The sequence below is a fragment of the Hylobates moloch genome, unplaced genomic scaffold (assembly GCF_009828535.3).
Source record: "Hylobates moloch isolate HMO894 unplaced genomic scaffold, HMol_V3 SCAFFOLD_6, whole genome shotgun sequence".
Classification (NCBI taxonomy): domain Eukaryota; kingdom Metazoa; phylum Chordata; class Mammalia; order Primates; family Hylobatidae; genus Hylobates; species Hylobates moloch.
Window position 1 is genome coordinate 11,742,331 of NW_026652281.1, and position 21,493 is coordinate 11,763,823.

A 21,493-nucleotide genomic window follows, 5' to 3' on the forward strand; every position below is an offset into this window, starting at 1 on the left:
GAGGATCACTTAGGCCAAGAAGGTTGAGGCTCATGAGGCTGCAGTGAGCCATAATCTGGCCACTGTGCTTTAGCCTGGGCAACAGAGTAAGATTACCTCTCAAAAAACAAAAACAAAAACAAACAAATAAAAAAAGATATAAATAGCTTACTAGAAAACAATAGCAGCCATAGGGGAAAGGGAATAGTAGAAAAATAGAAAAAGACCAAAAGACATAAATATGTACTTATTAAGGCTAGGCACAGTGGTTCATGCCTGTAACCCCAGCACTTTGGGAGGCCAAGGCAGGCAGATCACATGGAGGTCAGGAGTTCAATACCAGCCTGGCCAATATGGTAAAACCTAGTCTCTATTAAAAACATAAAAATTAGCCAGGTGTGGTAGTGCATGCCTATAGTCCCAGCTACTTGGGAGGCTGAGGCAAGAGAATCCCTTGAACCTGAGAGTCAGAGGCTCCAATGAGCTAAGATCACGCCATTGCACTACAGCCTGGGCAACAGAATGAGACTCCACCTCAAAAAAAAAAAAAAAAAAAAAAAAAGAGAGAGAGAGAGAAAGAAGTATTTATTAGGTACTTGATGAACTGTGATTACATGTACACACACATGCATACACACACAAACATGTACATATCTAATTAAAAGATCTGCCATCTGGGCTGCTGGCAGACTGCATGATAGCAATCAATAACTAGCATGTGAATCATATGACAGTAAAAAAAAATTGAAAAAATCTAAATCTGAAGACAGGATGGTTCTCAAATATCCATTTGTTCAAAGGGTGTTACACAATCTCTTTTTTTGAGCATGGACAATCCAAGAAATATGTCCAAAGTACAGATCAAGATAAAGTTACTTTTGGCCTGGTATTAAGAGATTCTGTGGGATATGCCTATACTTCAAGATAAATCATATTATTAATTCAAATTTGACCTGCTTCCAAAAAAGGGATCTAACATGACTTAAAGAACATGCAGAGAACAAGGTGAATATAATGTATTAGAGTCACTAAAAACGGAAGGAAGTTGATATGCTAACCATTGCACTAATATGGCCTGAAAAAAGACAGTGTTGAACTAAGGGCTCCAATGATACATTACGTTATAACTTCATTATCAGATGGAAGGAATGATGGTGGTTCCCCAAGGATTTTCCTTAAAATCAAGAGTTGAAGGGTATTTCTCACCTGCAGTGATGTAACTCCATATGGTTGGGCATCAGATAATCAATAATATCCTTGACAATTAGTGTCTGTATGCCCTCAAAAATCAACAAGATGTCAGTAAAATTCATACTAACTGGTAGCACACGAAGAAGACTAGCATTGCTTTAGTATCTACCATACACCAAAGGTTTGAGCTGTGTCCTACACACCTCCCCTCAACAGCCCAAAGACGTAGGAGCTACTTTCCCCATTTTACAGTGAAAAAGAAAATCCAAAGCCCAAGGAGGTAATGTGGCTGGCTAGCAGGTCACTAAAAGGAAGGGCTGGGATTCATTCCACGCTGGTTTCTTCAACTTCAAAATCCTGTGTTCTTATGGCGCTTCTGCTAACTCACAGTGCATCCTTCTGCAACTAAACTCAGCAAAATATGCTGTTCTCAACTCCTCCCCATCTCACCATGTTGGTAGTGGACTGTGGAAAATAAATTAGTTTGACACAAGAAAGGTATTTGGAACAGAGCCTGACCAAACTGGTCCTAAGAAATGTGAATTGTTTTATTATCTTTATCTTCTAGTTCTGCAGAATGTATACTCATTCAGTGAAAAATCACAGTGAATCTCCTATTTTATCAAATACATTTCATATCTTCACATTACAGACTAACATGAGGACCTATCCATGGTCAGGAGGACTTGGCAAAGGTGAGTTTAATTTCTAATTAAAAAAAAAAAAAAAAATGGTTTTGGATGAAATCGGCCTCCACTCTGGGTTCAAATAAGAACCCAGCAGAGCCTTTAGCTTGGCAATGAGATAAAGTGACATTGGAAGATGCAATAAACAAGCTTAAGTATAACGGGAAAGCAAACTGCAGTCCAAGAAAGACTCTTCCAGGTTAGGGATAAAGGAATCCAATATATTATTCTACTTTTCATACGTAAGAAATATGCCAGCTCCTTCTCAGTGGTTCGAACAGGAAGTACAAAAAGCAGAAGAAAACTGTATTGTTTTCATTGGGTATATTTCAGAATCTAATTCTTTTGAAATATATCATAATGTTTTCTTTTAAAAGCATCTTCTTATAATCTTTCTTAGAGGAAATCTGCTCTGGGTTAATATTCAGAATTCAGCCATGGTAATTTCATTACTTGCTCTTTTATAGTTATAGAGAATTAACAAAGAGACAAATCATACACATAGCACACACAACAGCCAACAAGAAATGTTATGTTCTAAGACCAAAAAACAGACTTATTGCACTCACCTGCCTAGAAATATGAAAATATCAAAAAAAGTTTAAGTTCCCAAATTTTACAGGTTTTCTTTTTTCTTTTAAAGAGTAAGAATACTAAGAAAACATTATGCAGGTCTCAGTAGTTGATATACAGTATTTTTATTGGATCCGGCAAATATACTTTTTATAACTTTTCTCTGAAAGAAGGAACTTTCTAGCTCAGATTACTTGGACACTCTGACTGTTTATTCTTCCCTTTTTTGAGCAGTCAGAAGAGATTTCTCTCTCAGTACTTCAAATAAATAAGATATCCAGCTGAACAAACACCATACATTCTCATGGATTACTTTGGCTTCTTAAAGAATATTTCACTTTCTTTTTTCAAAATGTAAATGATTCAAGAGACCCCATCATATGAAACTCAAGGATGCAATGTTTAAAGTGGTTCAAATTCTACACAAGGTGGCATGTGAAGAAGCAGAAAGTCCAGCTCAGGAAAACAGCTTGATATTTCATAGCGGAAATTTGAATTTTGCTAAATTAGATACTTTATTATACATTTTTAACATGGTTGGCTTTATAACATGAAAACCAAACTTTAGTATTCAAAATCAATCTCAAACCTGTTTTCTAAAAGCAGCAAAGGGTGGTTATTTTTCTTTTTTAGCTTCCTGCTTAAAAAAAGTCATAACAAAACAACAACAAATTCTAGGATTACATATAGTCTAGATATTCTACCCAGGCTTTGAAATGATTGGCCAGTCTTACCTAGCTTTATGGCTTAAAAAATAAGTTCACACTTTCTGCCTAGTTTTTGTAACTCAAATCCAAATTCTGCAATACACATTTCTTCAGAAAGATGATTTGGGCCATCAATTAACATGGGCCTCTTCTACTATGGCAACATGAAAACAAATACTAGACTTTAGGATATATTATCTACCAGTTTGTTTATTCTTTTCATAAGCTTTCTTATTAAAGGACTAAATCTTATCTCCCACCATAAAGCAGAAATGCATAAATATATATATATTTTAAATGGGTGTATTTGGTGCCTCTCAGCCCACAAAGAGGGAAAATAAGGATAACAAAAGGATGCAAACAGGAAAAGAGCAAAGAAAACACAAAATTATCCATAATAAATGCTATGGCTTCAAGCGGGCCAAGAAAAATCATCAAGTCCTGTGAGTAAATCTACTGCCATGTAGCAGGGCCTCCAAAAGGAATGAAAATCCAAAATAAAATTCAAGTTGTAGAGTGCGGTAGCTGGCCCTGATGACCCCTGCCTCTCAGGATTCATACCACCGTGAAATCCTTTCCCCTATAACAAGTATCAGACTCAGAGATTTCCTTCTAACAAAAAGAATATGGCAAAAGCAGTAAGATGTCACTTCCGTGGTTACGTTACAAAGAACTGTGACTTTCATTTAACAAATGGTTTCTATTTCCTTCTTGGCTTACATGCTTTGATAAAGCCAGCAGCCATGATGGAGATCCCTACGTGGCAAGGAACGAAACACGAGGAAGGAAAGACCTCGATCCACTGGGCCATAAGGAATTGAGTCCTACCAGCAACCATGTGGGCGTGGAAGCAGATCCTTCCCCACTGAGCCTTGAGATTGTTACCTGGTATAGTATCTACTTGACATAGCTGAATTTCTACCCTGTAATAACACTGCTTATCTTTAAGAAACAGGACACCTGTGATAAAAAGTTCCCTCTGCAACCAGACCAGCTGAGATTTGTTAGAACCAAGATAGCTGAACCAAGGACTTCAAAAAGGCCTCAGGTTTCATTATAATCCCACTTCCAGGCTAAACAGCCCTCTCAGCAGCGCCAGGACAGTTGACAATCACCATGACAATGATCAGAAGAAGCCATAAAAGGATAAAAAGGAAGGCAACACTCTGATTCCAGGAAGTTCACTGCCCATTCCAAGAGAAGACGTGATTATTCCTCCCCTTGATTTTAACATCCAGCCTCTTCATTAAAACAGCGACAACAACAAAGTCTATATTTTAACTTCCTCACCCCTCATTAGTGGAGAAGCTGATTGGTGAATTTGTGAGCCATGCTCCTGCTTCTCAATTCTATGGCCATTGAATAAAGCCTGTGGTGCTTGACACTACTTTCGGTTTTGTGTGTTGGCTTCATGACACCCAACAGGATAAGACCCCATTCTTTTGGGGCACCAGCTTTGTCGGTAAGAAGATGACACCAGCCCAGTGGACACCTTGATTGCAGCATGTGAGACTCTAAAGGAGATGGCCCAGCTAAGCCATGGCTGGTTCCTAATCTACAAAGACTGTAAAATAATGAATGTCCATTGTATTAACCTGCTAAATATTGAGGTAACTTGTTATGCAGTGATAGATAACTAATACATAGAGTTTTATTAATTTCTGCCTTTCTGTTTTGCTCGTCTTGACGAATTTTACTCTCCCGTTATGAATTACTGTGGTCCTTTGGTCAGCTTCAGAAAATGAGCTGAAGGGACCACATACTCTCAGGCCAGTATTTCATTGCATGGAATGGGGGCAAGTAATGACAGCAGGGCCATCGTCCCAGAACTTCTATTAATAACAGTTTCTAGGCCAGAAGCAGTGGCTCACACCTGTAATCCCAATACATCGGGAGGCTGAGGCAGGCAGATCACTTGAGGTCAGGAGTTGAAGACCAGCTGGGCCAGTATGGTGAAACCCTGTCTCCACTAAAAATACAAAAGTCAGCTGGATGTAGTGGTGTGTGCCTGTAATCCCAGCTGCTTGGGAGGCTGAGGCAGGAGGATCGATTAAACCCAAGAGGTGGACATTGTAGAAAGCAGAGACTATGCCACTGCACTTCAGCCTGGATGACAGAAGGACACTCCAACTCAAATAATAATAATAGTTTCTTCTGCTTTCCTTCGCTGCTAGTAGCTTAGAACAAAGTCTGCCTTCCTCCAGCAGCCCTCCACCGACTTTCCAGCAACAGCTGGACAGGTTTGTGAAACGGAATCCTGCATGGTTTCTTTTTTTTCTCAAGTAAATGTCCACTTTTGCAATTCTTCCCGCCTCCCACTAATTTTTAATTTGTTACCATTACCTTTTGGAACAATGGAGTCTAAGAGGGGGTGAGCATGTATTCGGATTTTCATGCGGGTCCCTGTGAAGAGACCACCAAACAGGCTTTGTGTGAGCAATAAAAGCTTTTAATCACCTGGGTGCAGGCCGGCTGAGTCTGAAAAGAGAGTCAGCAAAGGGAGGTAGGGGTGGGGCCGTTTTACAGGAATTGGGTAGATAAAGGAAAATTACAGTCAAAGGGGGTTTGTTCTCTGGCGGACAGGAGTGGGGGTCGCCAGGTGCTCAGTGGGGGAGATTTTTGAGCCAGGATGAGCCAGGAAAAGGACTTTCACAAGGTAATGTCATCACTTAAGGCAACGACCAGCCATTTTCACTTCTTTTGTGCTGGAATATCATCAGTTAAGGCAAGGACTGGCCATTTACACTTCTTTTGTGGTGGAATGTCATCAGTTAAGGTGGGGCAGGGCATATTCACTTCTTTTGTGATTCTTCAGTTACTTCAGGCCATCTGGGCATATACCTGCAAGTCACAGGGGATGCGATGGCTTGCCTTGGGCTCAGAGGCCTGACACGGATATCTCCATAAGTGTAGTTGAATAATTACACATGCACTTTCACCTCTGATAAATACAGATTCAATTCCATCCCTGTCATTTAATAGCTAAGTGATCTAAGACAGTTTACTTACCACTTCTAAACTTCAGTTTCCTTGTCTGTAAAAGGAAGGCAATTTTCTTGATCTTCTACAGGATGTAGAAATTCTACATGATGACGCAATAAGCTGCTTCACACAAGATTTACTAATTTACAGCAAATGCTTAAGAAAAAATTTATTACAGTATTGAAATACTGCCATTGTTACTGGCATATGAGTAAATGTACAGAGTTAAAGATCTAGTTTCCTCTGTAATTTTAGAAAACCCATCTGCCCAGGGTCCCTTCCAAGGCTACACACCAGACTTGAATTGAGCCAGATTTTTGTAAGATCCAATACTCTGCCTGTTTGGTTCAGAAAACAGGAAATAACTCAAACATTTCTAAAAACCTTACTTCTGCAAGGCACGGGACTGGACAGAGTACGGAGAAGCATAAATACGACATCCTGTCATCATGACCTTCCAGGATAGCAAAGAAAAGCACAGGGCACAGCATAATACACCTAAAATAGTATATAATTGGCAGTGGCTCACACCTGTCATCCCAGCACTTTGGGAGGCCAAGGTAGGTGGATCTCTTGAGGTCAGAAGTTCATGTCCAGCCTGGTGAACATGGCAAAACTCTGTCTCTACTAAAAATATAAAAATTTGCCGGGTGTAGTGGCACATGCCTGTAATCCCAGCTACTCAGGAGGCTAAGACTGGAGAATGGCTTGAACTCGGGAGGCGGAGGCTGCAGTGAGCAGAGATAATGCCACTGCATTCCAGCCTGGGAGACAGAGGGAGACTCCATCTCAAAAAAAAAAAAAAAAAGTATACACTTGCTACTATAGTTGAAGTTCATGAAATAGTAAGAAAAACATATCATAAGTAATTTTTATAATGTAATAATGAACAATTATAATATTAATTATAGTATCAATAATAGTAAAATCATCACAATAATCTAACACTTGCTGGCATTTACTGAGTTCCTGGGATGTGACAGAAATGCTTCCAAGTCTTTCCAGGCCTTCCTAACTTCAGTCCTTGCAACAACCGTCTGAGGCAGGCAACATCTGGTGACAAAGCAAAAGCGGACGAGGACCAGAGACTTCAGGATGTTGACCAAGACCACGGAGAAGGCAAGTGGCAACATGTGACCTTTAAACCCAAGATCACCTCAGTCAAAAGCCCATACTCTTTCCATACTTCCTATCTAAGACTTGAAAAGAGCTTCATAGGTTACAAAATACTCTCTGGAACATGGTCTCAGGTATGATGTATCTATTTCCTGACCTTTGTACATTAAACTGACAGTTTACTAACTAGTTTTATGGATGATCCCTACTGATACGTTTTCATCACACCAAAGAAAGAAAAAGACATCGATACCATTAGCATTTCTATTTTGCACTTAGTCTGTCCAGATCTAAAAGAAGCAAAATAAGCCCAGTTATCAATCCACATACAGCCAGCTACGCATTTGACTATTTCAGCCAAATTATGCAGCCCATTTTCCAAAGCACAGCAAAGACTAGGCTCATCAAAAACATATAAGGAAAGCTGTTTCTCATCTTTCCCTCCTGCCTCCGCCCCGCCCCCCGCCCCAAGACAGTCTTGCTCCATCACCCAGGCTGGAGTACAGTGGCATGATCTCTGCTCACGGCAACCTCCACCTCCCGGGTTCAAGTGATTCTCATCCTTCAGCCACTAGAGTAACTGGGACTACAGGAAAGCTCCACCACGCCCAGATAAATTTTTTTGTATTTTTAGTAGAGACAGGGTTTCACGGTGTTAGCTAGGCTGGTTTCAAACTCCCGGCCTCAAGTGATCCAGCCCACCCGAGCCTGTAAACCTGTTTGCTTATTTGTTTTGTTTACTAACCGAAGGTGATATTATTTCTTTCTGTGAAGATGAATTAGTGAAAACAATTACTCAAATTAAAGCTCCCTCCTGGGCTGAAGCCAGAGTGGTTTCTCTCTTCATTTCCATGCCTATCATCTGTCTTCCCAACATACGGTCCCCATGAGGACAGGGACCTTGTTTAGCATTCTGTCCCTAGCAAAGCACCTGGCTTACGTTACACGCTCAGTAATATTTACTGAATGAATGAATGCATGCACATCAAAAAGATCTTCTGCCAAAGCTTTTTCTCATCAATTTACTCCGGTGAGAGCCCTTCTTCTAGAACATTTTCCCCCTTTACTCACTAACGCCCCAAATCCTTTCTGGAAATAGATGGGGTATGGTATTTACAAAAAGGCACAGACTGAAAGAATGGCTTTTGGATAAAAAGAATTTAGACTCTAGGACAGCTTATACCCAGATGTAAACCTTTATCATTTCTTTCCCTTCACCCCATGAGGTGGTACGTCCAGAAAGGTCTGCATTTCACAGATGAGCTCACCTGGCTCACTACACGATTAGCTGAGATGCAGCAAAAAGTTTTACTGCAGGTTTGGAACGTAGGATCCGAAACACACACAGAAGAACTATGGAGCTTAAATGGTACCTGTAGGGTTTTCTAGGCCAGTCATTCCAAGCACAACCCCATCACTTCCAACAAAGGGAAAAACAGTAACAGCAGCATTTGAGTGAGTTCTCCCTGAAGTCACATATATTTCCATTGAAAGAACTGCTCCTCGTAGGCTGGGCGCGGTGGCTCACACCTGTAATCCCAGCACTTTGGGAGGCCGAGGCAGGTGGATCACCAGGTCAGGAGATCGAGACCATCCTGGCTAACACCGTGAAACGTCGTCTCTACTAAGAATACAAAAAATTAGCCGGGTGTAGTGGCACGCACCTGTAGTCCCAGCTACTTGGAAGTCTGAGGCAGGAAAATTACTTGAACCCGGGAGGCAGAGGTTGCAGTGAGCCGAGACCGCCCCACTGCACTCTAGCCTGGTAACAGAGCGAGACTCCGTCAAAAAAAAAAAAAAAAAAAACTGCTCCTCGTCCCACAGCTGTGTCTGTGGGCCCATGTTAGTCTCCTTTTTTCATTTCCTTTCAAATTAAACTGTTCTATTAACCCACAGGATGACTATTCTTGGTTAACTGATTCATTTTACAGATAAGAAAACTGAGGGCGAGAGAGCCTAAGTGATTTGCTCAGAGACACACAATTGTCTAACAAGAGCACACTCTAAAATTACATTAGATGAGTAAGACATAAAGAAGGAAACCCATGACCATAGAGCCCGGCACGGAGCTGGAAACATGTTCTCAGCTGATTTGCAAAGTACTCCTTTATCTTGGTGTAAGAAGAAGAGGGAGAGGGGTTCCATTTCCAAACGATTCCGAGCACCAGGTTTCAGCCCTGTTTGTTTTTGCTAGGAAAACATTACCTTACACCTCACAGGGAAAAATCAACATGTCCAGTGAGTTATACAAAAATCACTGCTCACAGAAGAAACATTCCAGAAACATCGTCATGGGGCAATACAAACTCCTGGCCTTGGTTTAATCACGCTGGCCTCCAATATCTAAACTGCGTTGCAGCCAAAAATCACTGGAAATAAGTATGAAATTGGAGAAAAGGAAACTGAAAGAGGGGAGGATCAAAGAAGGCATCACAAACTTAAAAGAAAAAAGAAAAGTAATAAAAGAGCTACAAAGAGTTATAAAGAGGCAGCACATTACCAAAATGCCAAGGGGCACACAGAAGAAAAGGAAACCGGGAAGATAAAACTAGGGGAATTGCAAATCTTCGTTAAATGTTCATTAAATAATTTGTCACACATATTAGGGCCAGATAGTCACTTTTTCCCCTCTCTGAGTGCTCATTCAGGAACAAAGGCAGAGGTCGACTTAAAACACTAAAAAGCAAGGCAGAAAAAAATACAGTGATGAGGTGCTACAGCCTCACAAAGGCAGATCGAGTTTCCTTCTCTTTGTTTTTAACAAGAAAGTGGCCACTGTTTCCTTCAAGCTAAGGTGTGCTCTTGGTGCCGGTAAAACAGGCAACCAGGGGGCTTAAAATCTGCACTGTGGAAGCCTACTGAGTTCTGATGACCTAAGTGTAATCTGTCTTAGTGGTTTCTGAGGCTTGGACATACAGGTTTTTTTTGTTTTGTTTTGTTTTGTTTTGTTTTTTTTCAGTCTCACTCTGTCACCCAGGCTGGAGTGCAGTGATGTGATGTCAGCTCACTGCAACCTCCACCTCTCAGGTTCAAGTGATTTTCATGTCTCAGCCTCCCAAGTAGCTGGGACAACAGACAGGAGCCACCACACACAGCCATTTTTTTTTTTTTTTTTCTTTTTTTTGAGACGGAGTCTCGCTCTGTCACGCAGGCTGCAGTGCAGTGGTGCGATCTTGGCTCACTGCAACCTCTGCCTCCCGGGTTGACGTTGTTCTCCTGCCTCAGCCTCCTGAGTAGCTGGGACTACAGGCGCCCACCACCGCGACCACTACCACGCCCAGCTAATTTTTTTGTATTTTTAGTAGAGACAGGGTTTCACTGTGTTAGCTAGGATGGTCTCGATCTCCCGACCTCGTGATCCACCTGTCTGAGCCTCCCATAGTGCCGGGATTACAGGCGTGAGCCACCACACCTGGCCAGCGAATTTTTTTGTATCTTTTTAGTAGAGACAGAGTTTCGAAATGTTGACCAGGCTGGTCTCGAACTCCCGACCTCAGGTGATTCATCTGCCTCGGCCTCCGAAAGTGCTGGGATTACAGGCGTGAGCCACTGTGCCCAGCTCATATGAAATTTTTACGTTCAATGTTAACAGACAGCATTAGGCCTTCTATGACAGACACAGTGCCATCATTAGGAGAATGGGTATCTATAAACAATGGGAAGAGAAGCAATCAATTTCTCGTGAAATAAGCCAGGCGCAGAAAGACAAATACTCTATGATCTCACTTTTTGTGTGGAATTTAAAGCAGTCAAACTCACAGAAGCAGAGAGTAGAGGGCAGTTCCCAGGAGGTGCTGGTAGTGGGGAAGTGGGATGGGGTGGTAAATGGGGAGATAGTGGTCAAAGGATCCTAAGTTTCAGTTAGACAGAATGAATACATTCTGAAGATCTATTGTATAGCATGGTGAATACAGTTAACGATAGTAATAATAATAATGTATTATATACTTGAAAATTGCTGAGACTAGACTTTCAATGTTCTTGCCACACACAAAAAATGACAGCTATGTAAGGCGATGGATGTGTAATTAGCTTGATTGTGGTAGTCATTTCACCATGCATATGTATACCAAAACATCACATTTCACACCAGGAATACATATAGTTTTTTTTTCTCTTTAGAGATACGGTCTCGCTATGTCACCCAGGCTGGAGTGCAGGGGCACCATCATAGCTCACTGCAGCCTTGAACAGCCAAGCTCAAGTAATCCTCCCACCTTGGCCTCCTGAACTGTTAGGATTATCGGCATGAGCCACCATGCCCAGCCACAAACACAAACACACACACACACACACACACACACACGTGCACATACATGAAATTTTTATTTGTCACTCATACCTCAGTAAAGCTGGGGAAAATAATGGTAATAATGACAGCAACAATGCTTATTGAGTATTTAGTATGTTCTGTATGCTGAACATTCATAATCTTTAATTTCTACTGCAAGCCAATTACAATAGTAGTTAACATTTCTTAAGCATCTAGCACACTGTAGAGGCCTTAAGTTCATAACGTCTTTAATTCCCAAGACAAGCCCATGAGGTAGTTCTAACATCGCAGTTGTACGCATGAATCTTAATCAGGTTTTGAACCTTGCCCAAGAGTTAGAATGGGAGAGAGCTAGGGTTGGACCCAAGAGCTGCCTACATCTAAAGCTCATCCTGTCTCTCCCGTGCCTCACCTCTCTCTCCTTACGTCCATTCCCTCCATACATACCCACACCACTGGATACGTCCCTTACATGTCATTTGACCATGAGCCTGGGGGACCTTGGGGGCTTGCTATGTGACTCTAAGCAGGTCTCCTTGCCTTATCTTTTATGTATTTACACATTCTAAACTATAATCCCTTGCCTACCTCAGAGGGATAATGATAAGAAGTACATTAAGGACTCTCATTGATTGAGCACCTGGTCATCTTTCATGTATTCATTTACAAACATTTACAGAAAATTTACTGTATGGACCAGAGATACAGTAGTGTGAAGGCAAAAACACCACTGTCAAGAGAAGGGGAGGCAGACATTAAATAAGAAACTACAGCCGGGCGCGGTGGCTCATGCTTGTAATCCCAGCACTTTGGGAGGCCGGGGGGGGGGGGGGGTGGATCACAAGGTCAGGAGTTCGAGACCAGCCTTAACATGGAGAAACCCCATCTCTACTAAAAATACAAAATTAGCCAGGCATGGTGGTGTATGCCTGTAATCCCAGCTACTCAGGAGGCTGAGGTAGGAGAATTGCTTGAACCTGGGAGGCGGAGGTTGCGGTGAGCTGAGATCGCACCATTGCACTCCAGCCTGGGCAACAAGGGCGAAACTGCGTCTCCAAAAAAAAACAAAAAACAAAAAAACCCAGAAAAAACCCTAAGGCAACAAAGAGCATGGAGCCAGAAGTGGCTTGAGGTATGGTAGGTCAAGTGGATGGGGACCGGGTAAGACTAGATGCCTTTCATTTCAAGTCTCACTTCCTCTCACAACCACCCTATCAAGTTGACAGCATTTCCATTTGATTAATGAGAAAACTATTAAAATGTGTACATACCTATTCAACAGCGCCTGTGTCAACAGTATTACCCTATCCTTTTTCCTCAAAATCAGAGTCCACCTCCCACTCTAGAGGCTCAAAAAGCCAGTTATGCACTTTTCTAGTCTCCTTTATAACTAGGACACAAATAGGTGAATCAGTCCCAACCAGTGGAATCTGACGGGAAGTCAACTCAGGAGGACAGTTCTGAAGCAGAATGCTCTCTCTCTTGATAAAGGAAAAAAGCATGCAATGAGGAGCCTCACCCCTCCCATCTGTGCCTTCAGACCTTATGAAATAGGATGCAATGGCTGGCACCACAGAAGCCATCTTGTAAGCATGAGGGAAAAGTGAAGAGCATCACACAGGAGCTACTCATATACTAGCCAAACACAACCCTTGCTGCCTCAGCTCCTCTGGACATATGGGAAAGCAAAACCTCTATTATTCCAATCACCTTCAAGTGGGTGTTAATAACTTGTGGCCTAAAGCAGCTACACTGATGTAGAAAATTAACCTCAGAAAGGTCAAATCATTTCAAAATTATGTAACTAAAAGGGAGCAGAGGCTGCATTTGGAATACAACCCTCAAGATTCTACATCCTTTGCTCTTTTCCCGCTTACTTATATCCATTGGTCTCTGGACTAAGCAAGCACCATACACTTAAAAGCTTTGGACATAATGACGAAAGACTACTGAAACCTATGTTAATGCTAATCCAGGGCAGGAAGAAGAATGTTTCAGGCTGCAAGAAGCTGGCCTCAGTGGTGTAAGAGGAGCCAAGCCAGCTACCAGGTGCTTCTGTTGACAGGCAACTGCAGGAAAGCGCCAGTGAGGTCCAACCACAGAGGGTCCTGAGAGTCCAGTTTTCTAACATATCTGGACTGGCAAGAGAAAGACAACCAGAGAATTCAACCCCCACTCACGAGTCTCAAAATCTTAGATTCATGAAGAATACAATGAAATTTCCACTTTGAAAACCATATTTCCCCCTCGCAACAGAAAGAAGCCTGTTTTATACACCCTCTGCCTTGTATGTGATACACCAATGTACCAACACACATTCAAACAGGGGGCTTTGCCCTTGGTAGTATCTACAGTGTAGTCAGCTGCAGGTATTTAAAGGTGGAAAGGGGGAGAAATATTTTTCTAAAATACTAATTTCAGGAACGAATCAACATCTATTATCTCCTTCATTATGTTTTAAATTGTACAACTATAAATCACCCTGCAGCAGGTTATTCAAGGGCAGAATTACCCCGTTTGGCTTTCACGAAGGTTAGAAGAATGACACCTTGTGCTTTTTCTAGTTATAATTTATAACTTTGCGACAGAACCAGCATTGCCGGCCCATCCATTAGCAGGGTAGCCACACATCCGTTAAAACTCACCACGATGACTGGCTTTACACGGGCACAGGAAAAGTAATCCGATCATCGTAGAAGTTCCATAAACGTAAGCCATTTTTTAATGTAAAATGATTTGAAAATGCAGTTCTCTAAAACATCTGCTAAGCTCTCGCTACCCTAACACATGATATTCTTTCTACTGTTACCTGCCAACACAAATATGTGGTTGCACAAAACACTCCTAAGAGGCACGTGACAGTGCTCAGCTTCAAATTTGCATACTGGTCCACAAAGGACTGGCTTGGACCTGGGAACTCTGGCAAGGATGTGTTTACCAGAAATGAAAGCTTATGTGGAAAAAAAAAAAAGGTGGGGTTGGCGGTGGGGGCGGCATTCATTTCAGTGAAGGTGCCGTCAAACATTTTGGAAAGGAAGCATAACTGCATAACTAGATATAGATGCCAGGGGCATTACTGTGCACTGGACAAAGCAAACACAGCTGCAATTAGCAAGTGAAAGTTTACAAGGCTGGTATATCATTTTCTGGAACACGCCGAGTGAGCTCTCTGTGCTTTTCAGCTACAAAATAAAGATAATAATTCTAAGATTGTAGAACTTGGAATTATTAATTCTAACAAAAATTATGAGAAATTAATGAAAATATATGCTGATACATAAAGCATCCTGGTATCTGGGAAAATTGCCAGTCTGCATCTCTATTTGGAAGTGTGGTAGGATTCTAAAGTCATCACACATGGTTACAACTGCAAAAAGCCAAGATTAGCCTTGAAAATCCCTTATGTGCACCAGACACAATGCCTGGTTTTGTGAATTAAAACCCATAGAATAATATGTATATATAAATATAGATACTAAAATACAATACATTTTTTCACCAACTCGGAAGTTCTTACCAAACAATACACATTAATGCAGGCATGTACAAAACATTTTAGAGTAATTTAACTGCATAAAAGAATGCTCTAGAGTCAAGAAAATAAACATGTAATGCACGCATGATGTGACTTCATTATTAGAAAGTGCTCAGCAAATGTTAGTTTCCTTTAACATATTTTAGAAGCAACTATTTGAAGTATCTTGCATCTTTTTTAGAACGACGCTTAAAAATAACTCAATTTCCAAGTTTATCTGTGATTTTTATTTTACCATAAATTGGAGGGAGGAAGAAACAAACACGTCTCCCCCAGGACTCCCCAATACACTTGCCCAGTTCTCTGGATCCCAAGTGGAAGAGGGAGGCAGAGACATGGCTTTACCAGTAGGGGCCGCTGTGCTGAGAATTGATTCCTGTGAGTTTCTCATTAGTGATTATTATACTGCAGGCAGCCAAAATGGAAAAATTAATTAATTTCAAAGTGATAATGCATTTACAGCAACAATTAGAAATGTATAACTGTAAAAGGGCAACATTTAAAAGACAGATTACATTTAATAAAGTTGCACAAGAACATCCAATTGTAAAATTACTGATCTGCAACAATATTCCTTAAAGAGGCACTTAAAATAGCCTGACTCCATGAAGGGTGACCTAATTACTGTAACTAAAATCACCGCAGTCACAGCAAGTCACAGCAAATAAAAAAGGGACATTGATATTAGAATACTGCTGTTTAATACTTAAGGGAGCCAGCTACAGGGAAGAAATGAAGGCAGGGCTTCCGAGCACAAGGCTGGAAGTACACATTGCTTGCTCCCCTGACCTCATGCAATGGAATGTGTACTCCGATAATACTGGTGTCAGAAGGAAACACCCTCTATAAGGTAAAAGGCAGACAAGGCAGAGCACACTAGCCATCTGGTGATAGGGAGATTGCGTCTATGATAAGCTTCTCAATCACAATTAGAAACCCACCCTTTACCTAGGGAAGAAATGGGATGCGACCGCGTGGTTTATATCCAAAAATATGCCTGCATTAAAATAGCAGAAGTGCACCCTTTGTCCAAGAAAGATGCCTTATCCTGACCGAAGCAATGCTGAGCCACATACGCAGGATAACCCAAGAGGGTGACTTTTCCAGTCCGTGTAGTCCATCTTACTAGGAAAATGACCAACCCGAGGTCTACATTCACAGTGATTCCTCTCCTAAATACAGAGTCCTAAATGTTTATGAAAGAAAAGTGAATGCCTGTGAATTTGACAAGTCAGCTCAGAACGCCCATTCCATCTTTGCATGAAGTGACGTATTACTTTCAATGGCAAAAACCACAATAACTTTTGTATCCACCTAATATATAGAACCCTGATGGCTAAAAAAGTACTACCAAACACTTAAATACATAAATACATTAGAGAGGATTTTTTTCAGAATCTTAGCTACATATTCCACAGTCTTCATCCTCTTCACCCTTATCTAAAGTCCATTTGTGACATATAAAAGTTGCTATTTTCTAATCACTTAAGGTCAGAAACAAGAAAAGTCCACACGGCTTCCTCACAAATGAGACGTGCAGGTTGGAGACCACTGACCCACCTGGACGCCCTTCCTACCTGGCCAGTAAACCTCTCCCTGAGTCTTTGGGGCCAGGGACAAAGCCCTTCCCTTCCCTTTCCAGACTCCCAATTTGCAGACTCTTGTTCTGTCAGCAGACATTGCATTTTGGAGAATCATCATCGGGACTAAGGTACTGCTCACAACAACAAGAGTAACAGCCATCGTGGCAAGAAGTACTGCATACCTCCTATGCCAGAGGCACTGTGCTGGCACGTCATTTGACCGCACTCTCCAATACGGCAGTCACTTGGCACATGTGGTGGTTTTCAGTTCGAATTAACAAACATGAAATCAAATTAAAAATTCACTTCCTCAGTTCTATTAGCCACATTTTTAGAACTCAACAGCCGCAAGCGGCTCATGGCTACCATACTGGAGAGCCAGATTATATAATCATTGCAGAAATTCTATATCCATCATTATTGATGTTATATGCATTACTGTCGGTCCTTACACTAACCTGTATCATCCTTTTCAACGTAATGAGACAGGCTCAGAAAGCTGGTGACATGTCGAAGTTGTTCCAGTGGTCAAGGGTAAGAGCTGAGCTTAGCCATCAGCACCATTAGCAGGAGAGTTGTGAGGTCCACTGTCCCAGGCTGCCACTTTCTTCTCTTGCCACCACCAGGAAGCCATGTCAAATCCCACCTCAGGCACAAGGGAAATGCTCACGTCCCATGCCCTTTCTATGAGTGCCCTTCCCCAGACAACTTCAACAAAACCTGGGATTTTTGCGATGTCGCCACTTTTCTCCAAACCCTCTGAGCTACCCATTCATTTTCCCACAGCTTTCTCACCCAGGGATCTAAACCTCAGTGCGCGGTTAATCTTTTACCGAAGGCTGCTCCCAGAGGACATTCGTTTCTCCCAAGCCTTGCCTTGCTGTAAGCATTGAGGCCTGTTCACAAGTAGTCTCTGACCTCTCCTGCCAGGGAAATAGGAGAAACTGCAGGAGGGTGCAGGAGAGGCTGATGCACAGTGGTGGGGTAGGCAAAGGAGTTAGGCATGGAGGTTGGGCATCTGCCATTACTAAGACACACTACAGGTATGGTGCTCACTAAGTGGCAACCTTCATTCAATTCGTTGTGCCTCCTCCCCCACATGGTAATCCTTCTGCCTCCATTTCTAACCCCACACTCTGGTTTTCCACTCAGCCCAAGTCCTGGGCACATGTACCCCCAAAACAGCTAACACTCTGATATCATGATACAGCCACTGACCCAACTTAATTTGCTGGTATTTTTTAGAAATACTCCTGTTAGGTCCAACCAGTCAACATTCAAGTCTCACTTTATTAAGCATATTATATTAAATATTAGATATTAATCAACTCTTCTCCAATAAATAAAAATATTTACCCTGACTTTATATTTTAGCAGAACTTGTCTCCCTTCTTCTCCCACCTGCCCTGGCACAGAGTCCCTAAGCAATGGGATCAGGCCACAGAGTAACAGTTTCCACTATTTTCTGTCAACGACTCCTCATCCATTCGAGTCTACAACAAATGGCAGATGGTTATATCACCCTTCACCAAATTCCAGAGTCACAGACTCATCTCTCAATCTTTCCCATCACGTTCTTCCGATTAGGGACCTTACGGAATAAGGAGAAAACGAACTCTGATGCCACCGAACCGAGCTCCTTAGAACCCATCAATGATCAAATACAAGTGAGATGACTCAAGACCCAAAGATTACAAATGATGGTTGACTGGACTTGTTAATGCCGAAGGCAGTGGGCCAGCAGAAAATAAGGAAGAATCCATCTGTCTCCTCTCCCCATTCCTAAACGCCTCATTTAAATGGCACTGGCACCCAGTTCAGATCCATATTCCTTCTTTTCATGTAAACTGAAGGACAGAACAAAGTATGAGGCATAACCATGGTCAAAGAAACTTTCAGGAAGAGGCTGCGCTTATGCAGTCATCAACAGCAAATTGATGGGAAAATTTCAAAACCCTGTGATCCACCTACAGAAAAGTTTCATTCATTTACTTCCTAGAGATCAATCCCACCCTGTGGCATGGAGAACCATTCTCCACAGGTCCTTTCACTGCAACTGACCCTAAGTATTCAGCTCTTGGAATATGTCTGTTTACTTTGCATAAAAACCACTTGGATGATTTGAATAAAAGATATACTTACTTACCTCCCCCTAAGCAGTTCCAAACACTTTTGATGTGGTTTTAAAAGTCATCCCCAAATATGAAGGTTAAGGATGGCAGGTGGGAATGAGTGTAAGAGAAGGCAGCAGACAGTTTCCAAGGCTGTGAGATCAGTTGGAGGATAACAGGCTTGCAATAGTTCTTTTTTTGTTGTTGTTTTGCTTTCTTTTATTAACATCCTAGGTCCAACTTTGAAGGCCTGTGATATCGCTACAAGGCAAATGTGTTTGGGAAAAGGGTGATTTCTGTAGAGTAGATTCTAAGTTTGGGTAACTGGAATACTGGTGTCCACTAATAGGAAGATATTTTTGAAGTCCTTTGGTTCTGAAAAATAATCTACCAAATATATTGTGGAAAATATGCTTTCTTCATTCAAATTACTTCCTATTAAAATAGTTTCATAGAAGGTTCTTAATATGGTTGATAAATGAACATCAAATTATAAAAACGTCATATAACCTTTGTGGACACTTCCAAACGTAATCACAGTACCGTGATTCATCCAAAATCGTCTTTGGGAAAGTGAAGAAAACACACTCCTAGCTATCAAAGGATTCTCCAACAGAGGATTATACCCATTAGAAGAAAAATTTAGAACATCAGATACAGATTTTCAGTGAAACAAAGGAATCATCACATCTGCTGAAAATTCAGTAGTCACCAATCTTTGTTGTTCACCCACTGACACAAAACAGCAGTTTTCAAGTGCTCCACTCAATAAAATAGATTTTCAAAGTCTCTGAATAAAAAAACCCCAAAAAACCAAAAACAAACAAAAAAATCACCATTTCCATAAAGACTTTCAGCCATACTTAACATGATACTGAAACCCACATCTTCTACCCAGCCCTCCAAGACGCATTTACCCAAACAGATTTAACCCAAAGCTGATGAAAATGTGTTCAAGAGCTCTTTATGACAGGCTGGACAATGTTACTACTGAGACCAGACTCATGCCCGCAAGAGGTAAAAAGGTGGAGACACAGGTGTGCAGGTTTCTCTAGGACCCAAGGTGTTTGCGGCGCCAGAAGCTGTTCTCTTACCATGGACTTGGTGAAAGGCCTCGCCAAGGTAAACAGCAGTGTGTACACCCACCAGCTGCGATGAATGTTGGAGTACATCATATTTCCAGGATGCACTGCGTTTGACGTGACGCCGCGCGGGGAGAGGCGACGGTGCAGCTCATTGGAGAAGAGAACATTGCAGAGCTTGGACCTGTTATAAGCCAGCATTGCCCAATAGTCGTTTCTTGATGGAGAGAGGCGACTGAAGTCCAGTTTTCCCAAGGAGTCGTTAATATCTGTAAATCTTAAAAATAGGAAATAAGACGTGAAGCAACCAAGTTCTGACTTCCCACACAGCTTTTTATTAGAAATCTAAGCAAGGCTGGGCCCAGTGGCTCACATCTGTAATCCCAGCACTTTAGGAGGCCCAAACAAGTGGATCACATGAGGTCGGGAGTTCAAGACCAGCGCGGACAACATGGCAAAACCCCATCTCTACTAAAAATACAAAAATTAGCCAGGTGTGCCATGCCTGTACACGGGAAGCTGAGGGAAGAGAATCGCTGGAACATGGGAGGCGGAGGTTGCAGTGAGCCAAGATCATGCCACTGCACTCCAGCCTGGGCAACAGAGCTAGACTCGGTCTCAAAAAAAAAAAAAAAAAGGAATCTGAAGAAAATATGTAGAGATGACTAAAAACTCAATCTTGCATACATCAAAGCAAAGTCTCCCTTAAAGACTGACAACGGTGATTTAACAATATAAACACAGGTCATGTCTTGTGGCTCATGCCTGTAATCCCAGCACTTTAGGAAGCTGAGGTGGGAGGATTGCTTGAGCATAGGAGTTCAAGACCAGCCTAGGCAACATAGGGAGACACCATGTCTACAAAAAAATAAACAATGAGTTGAGTATGGTAGCACATGCCTGTGGTCCCAGCTACTTGGGAGGCTGAGGCAGGAGGATAGCTTCAGCCTGGGAGGTTGAGGTTGCAGTGAGCTATGATTGTGCCACTCACCTCTAGCCTGGGCAATAGAGTGAGACCCCCATCTCTAAAAGTAAGAATTTAAAATTTAAAAATTAAAAAAAAAAAAAAAAAAAAGGAGTGGCTCCAAAGAGAGACTTCAATAAAAACCCACATTCATAAATGTATCAGTCCTGACATACTGAACTCTCTCCCCATCCTCTAACATATATTTTTCAAAACCTTCAACGGGAAGTTCAAAGATAATTAAATTAAACAGAAAAGCATCTTGAATAAAGGGCTGCTGCTTTTGGAAACAGAAAGATATCACATTCCTAACCTTTGACAGGGCTTTCCTGGATTATTTTAGTTAATGCTTGAGTCCTGTATATTTTCATTTGAGCATCCAAGAAATTATAGATGAGTCTTGTTGCCTCCAAGACTATTTTCTAGATTAAAAATTAATGATTATAAAGGGGTTATAACCTTGGTGAGGTACCATCAATAGTCTTACACGTTTAAAAGACAAATGTAAACAAAGCCAAGATGAGTTCTGGCACAGTCTAATGTTTTTAAGTATACCCATGGCATGGATGTACACAAATCAACGTAACTAGTTGATGTTTTATAATTGGGTCTGACGGAGTCGTTAAACACCAGCTGTTTGTTTCTTTCCCTTTGTCTCTTTCTCTTAAATAACAACAATGTAGTGACTTCCCTTACAAAACGGATCACAAC

At 41.6% G+C, this 21,493-nt stretch overlaps 1 protein-coding gene across 6 annotated transcripts in view; it reads right to left on the reverse strand.

Moving 5' to 3' along the window:
• WWOX (WW domain containing oxidoreductase) overlaps positions 1 to 21,493 on the reverse strand; it is an 804,193-nt gene that overhangs the window by 437,964 nt on the left and 344,736 nt on the right. For 4 of the 6 annotated variants that reach the window (XM_032156363.2, XM_058440467.1, XM_058440465.1 and 1 more), the window contains exon 8: positions 19,831 to 20,095. In XM_032156363.2, the coding sequence (XP_032012254.1) occupies positions 19,831 to 20,095 (265 nt within the window). Of the gene's footprint in view, positions 1 to 16,356; positions 20,096 to 21,493 lie in introns of those variants that run through there. The other 2 variants (XR_004248664.2, XM_058440464.1) reach the window with 2 other exon arrangements.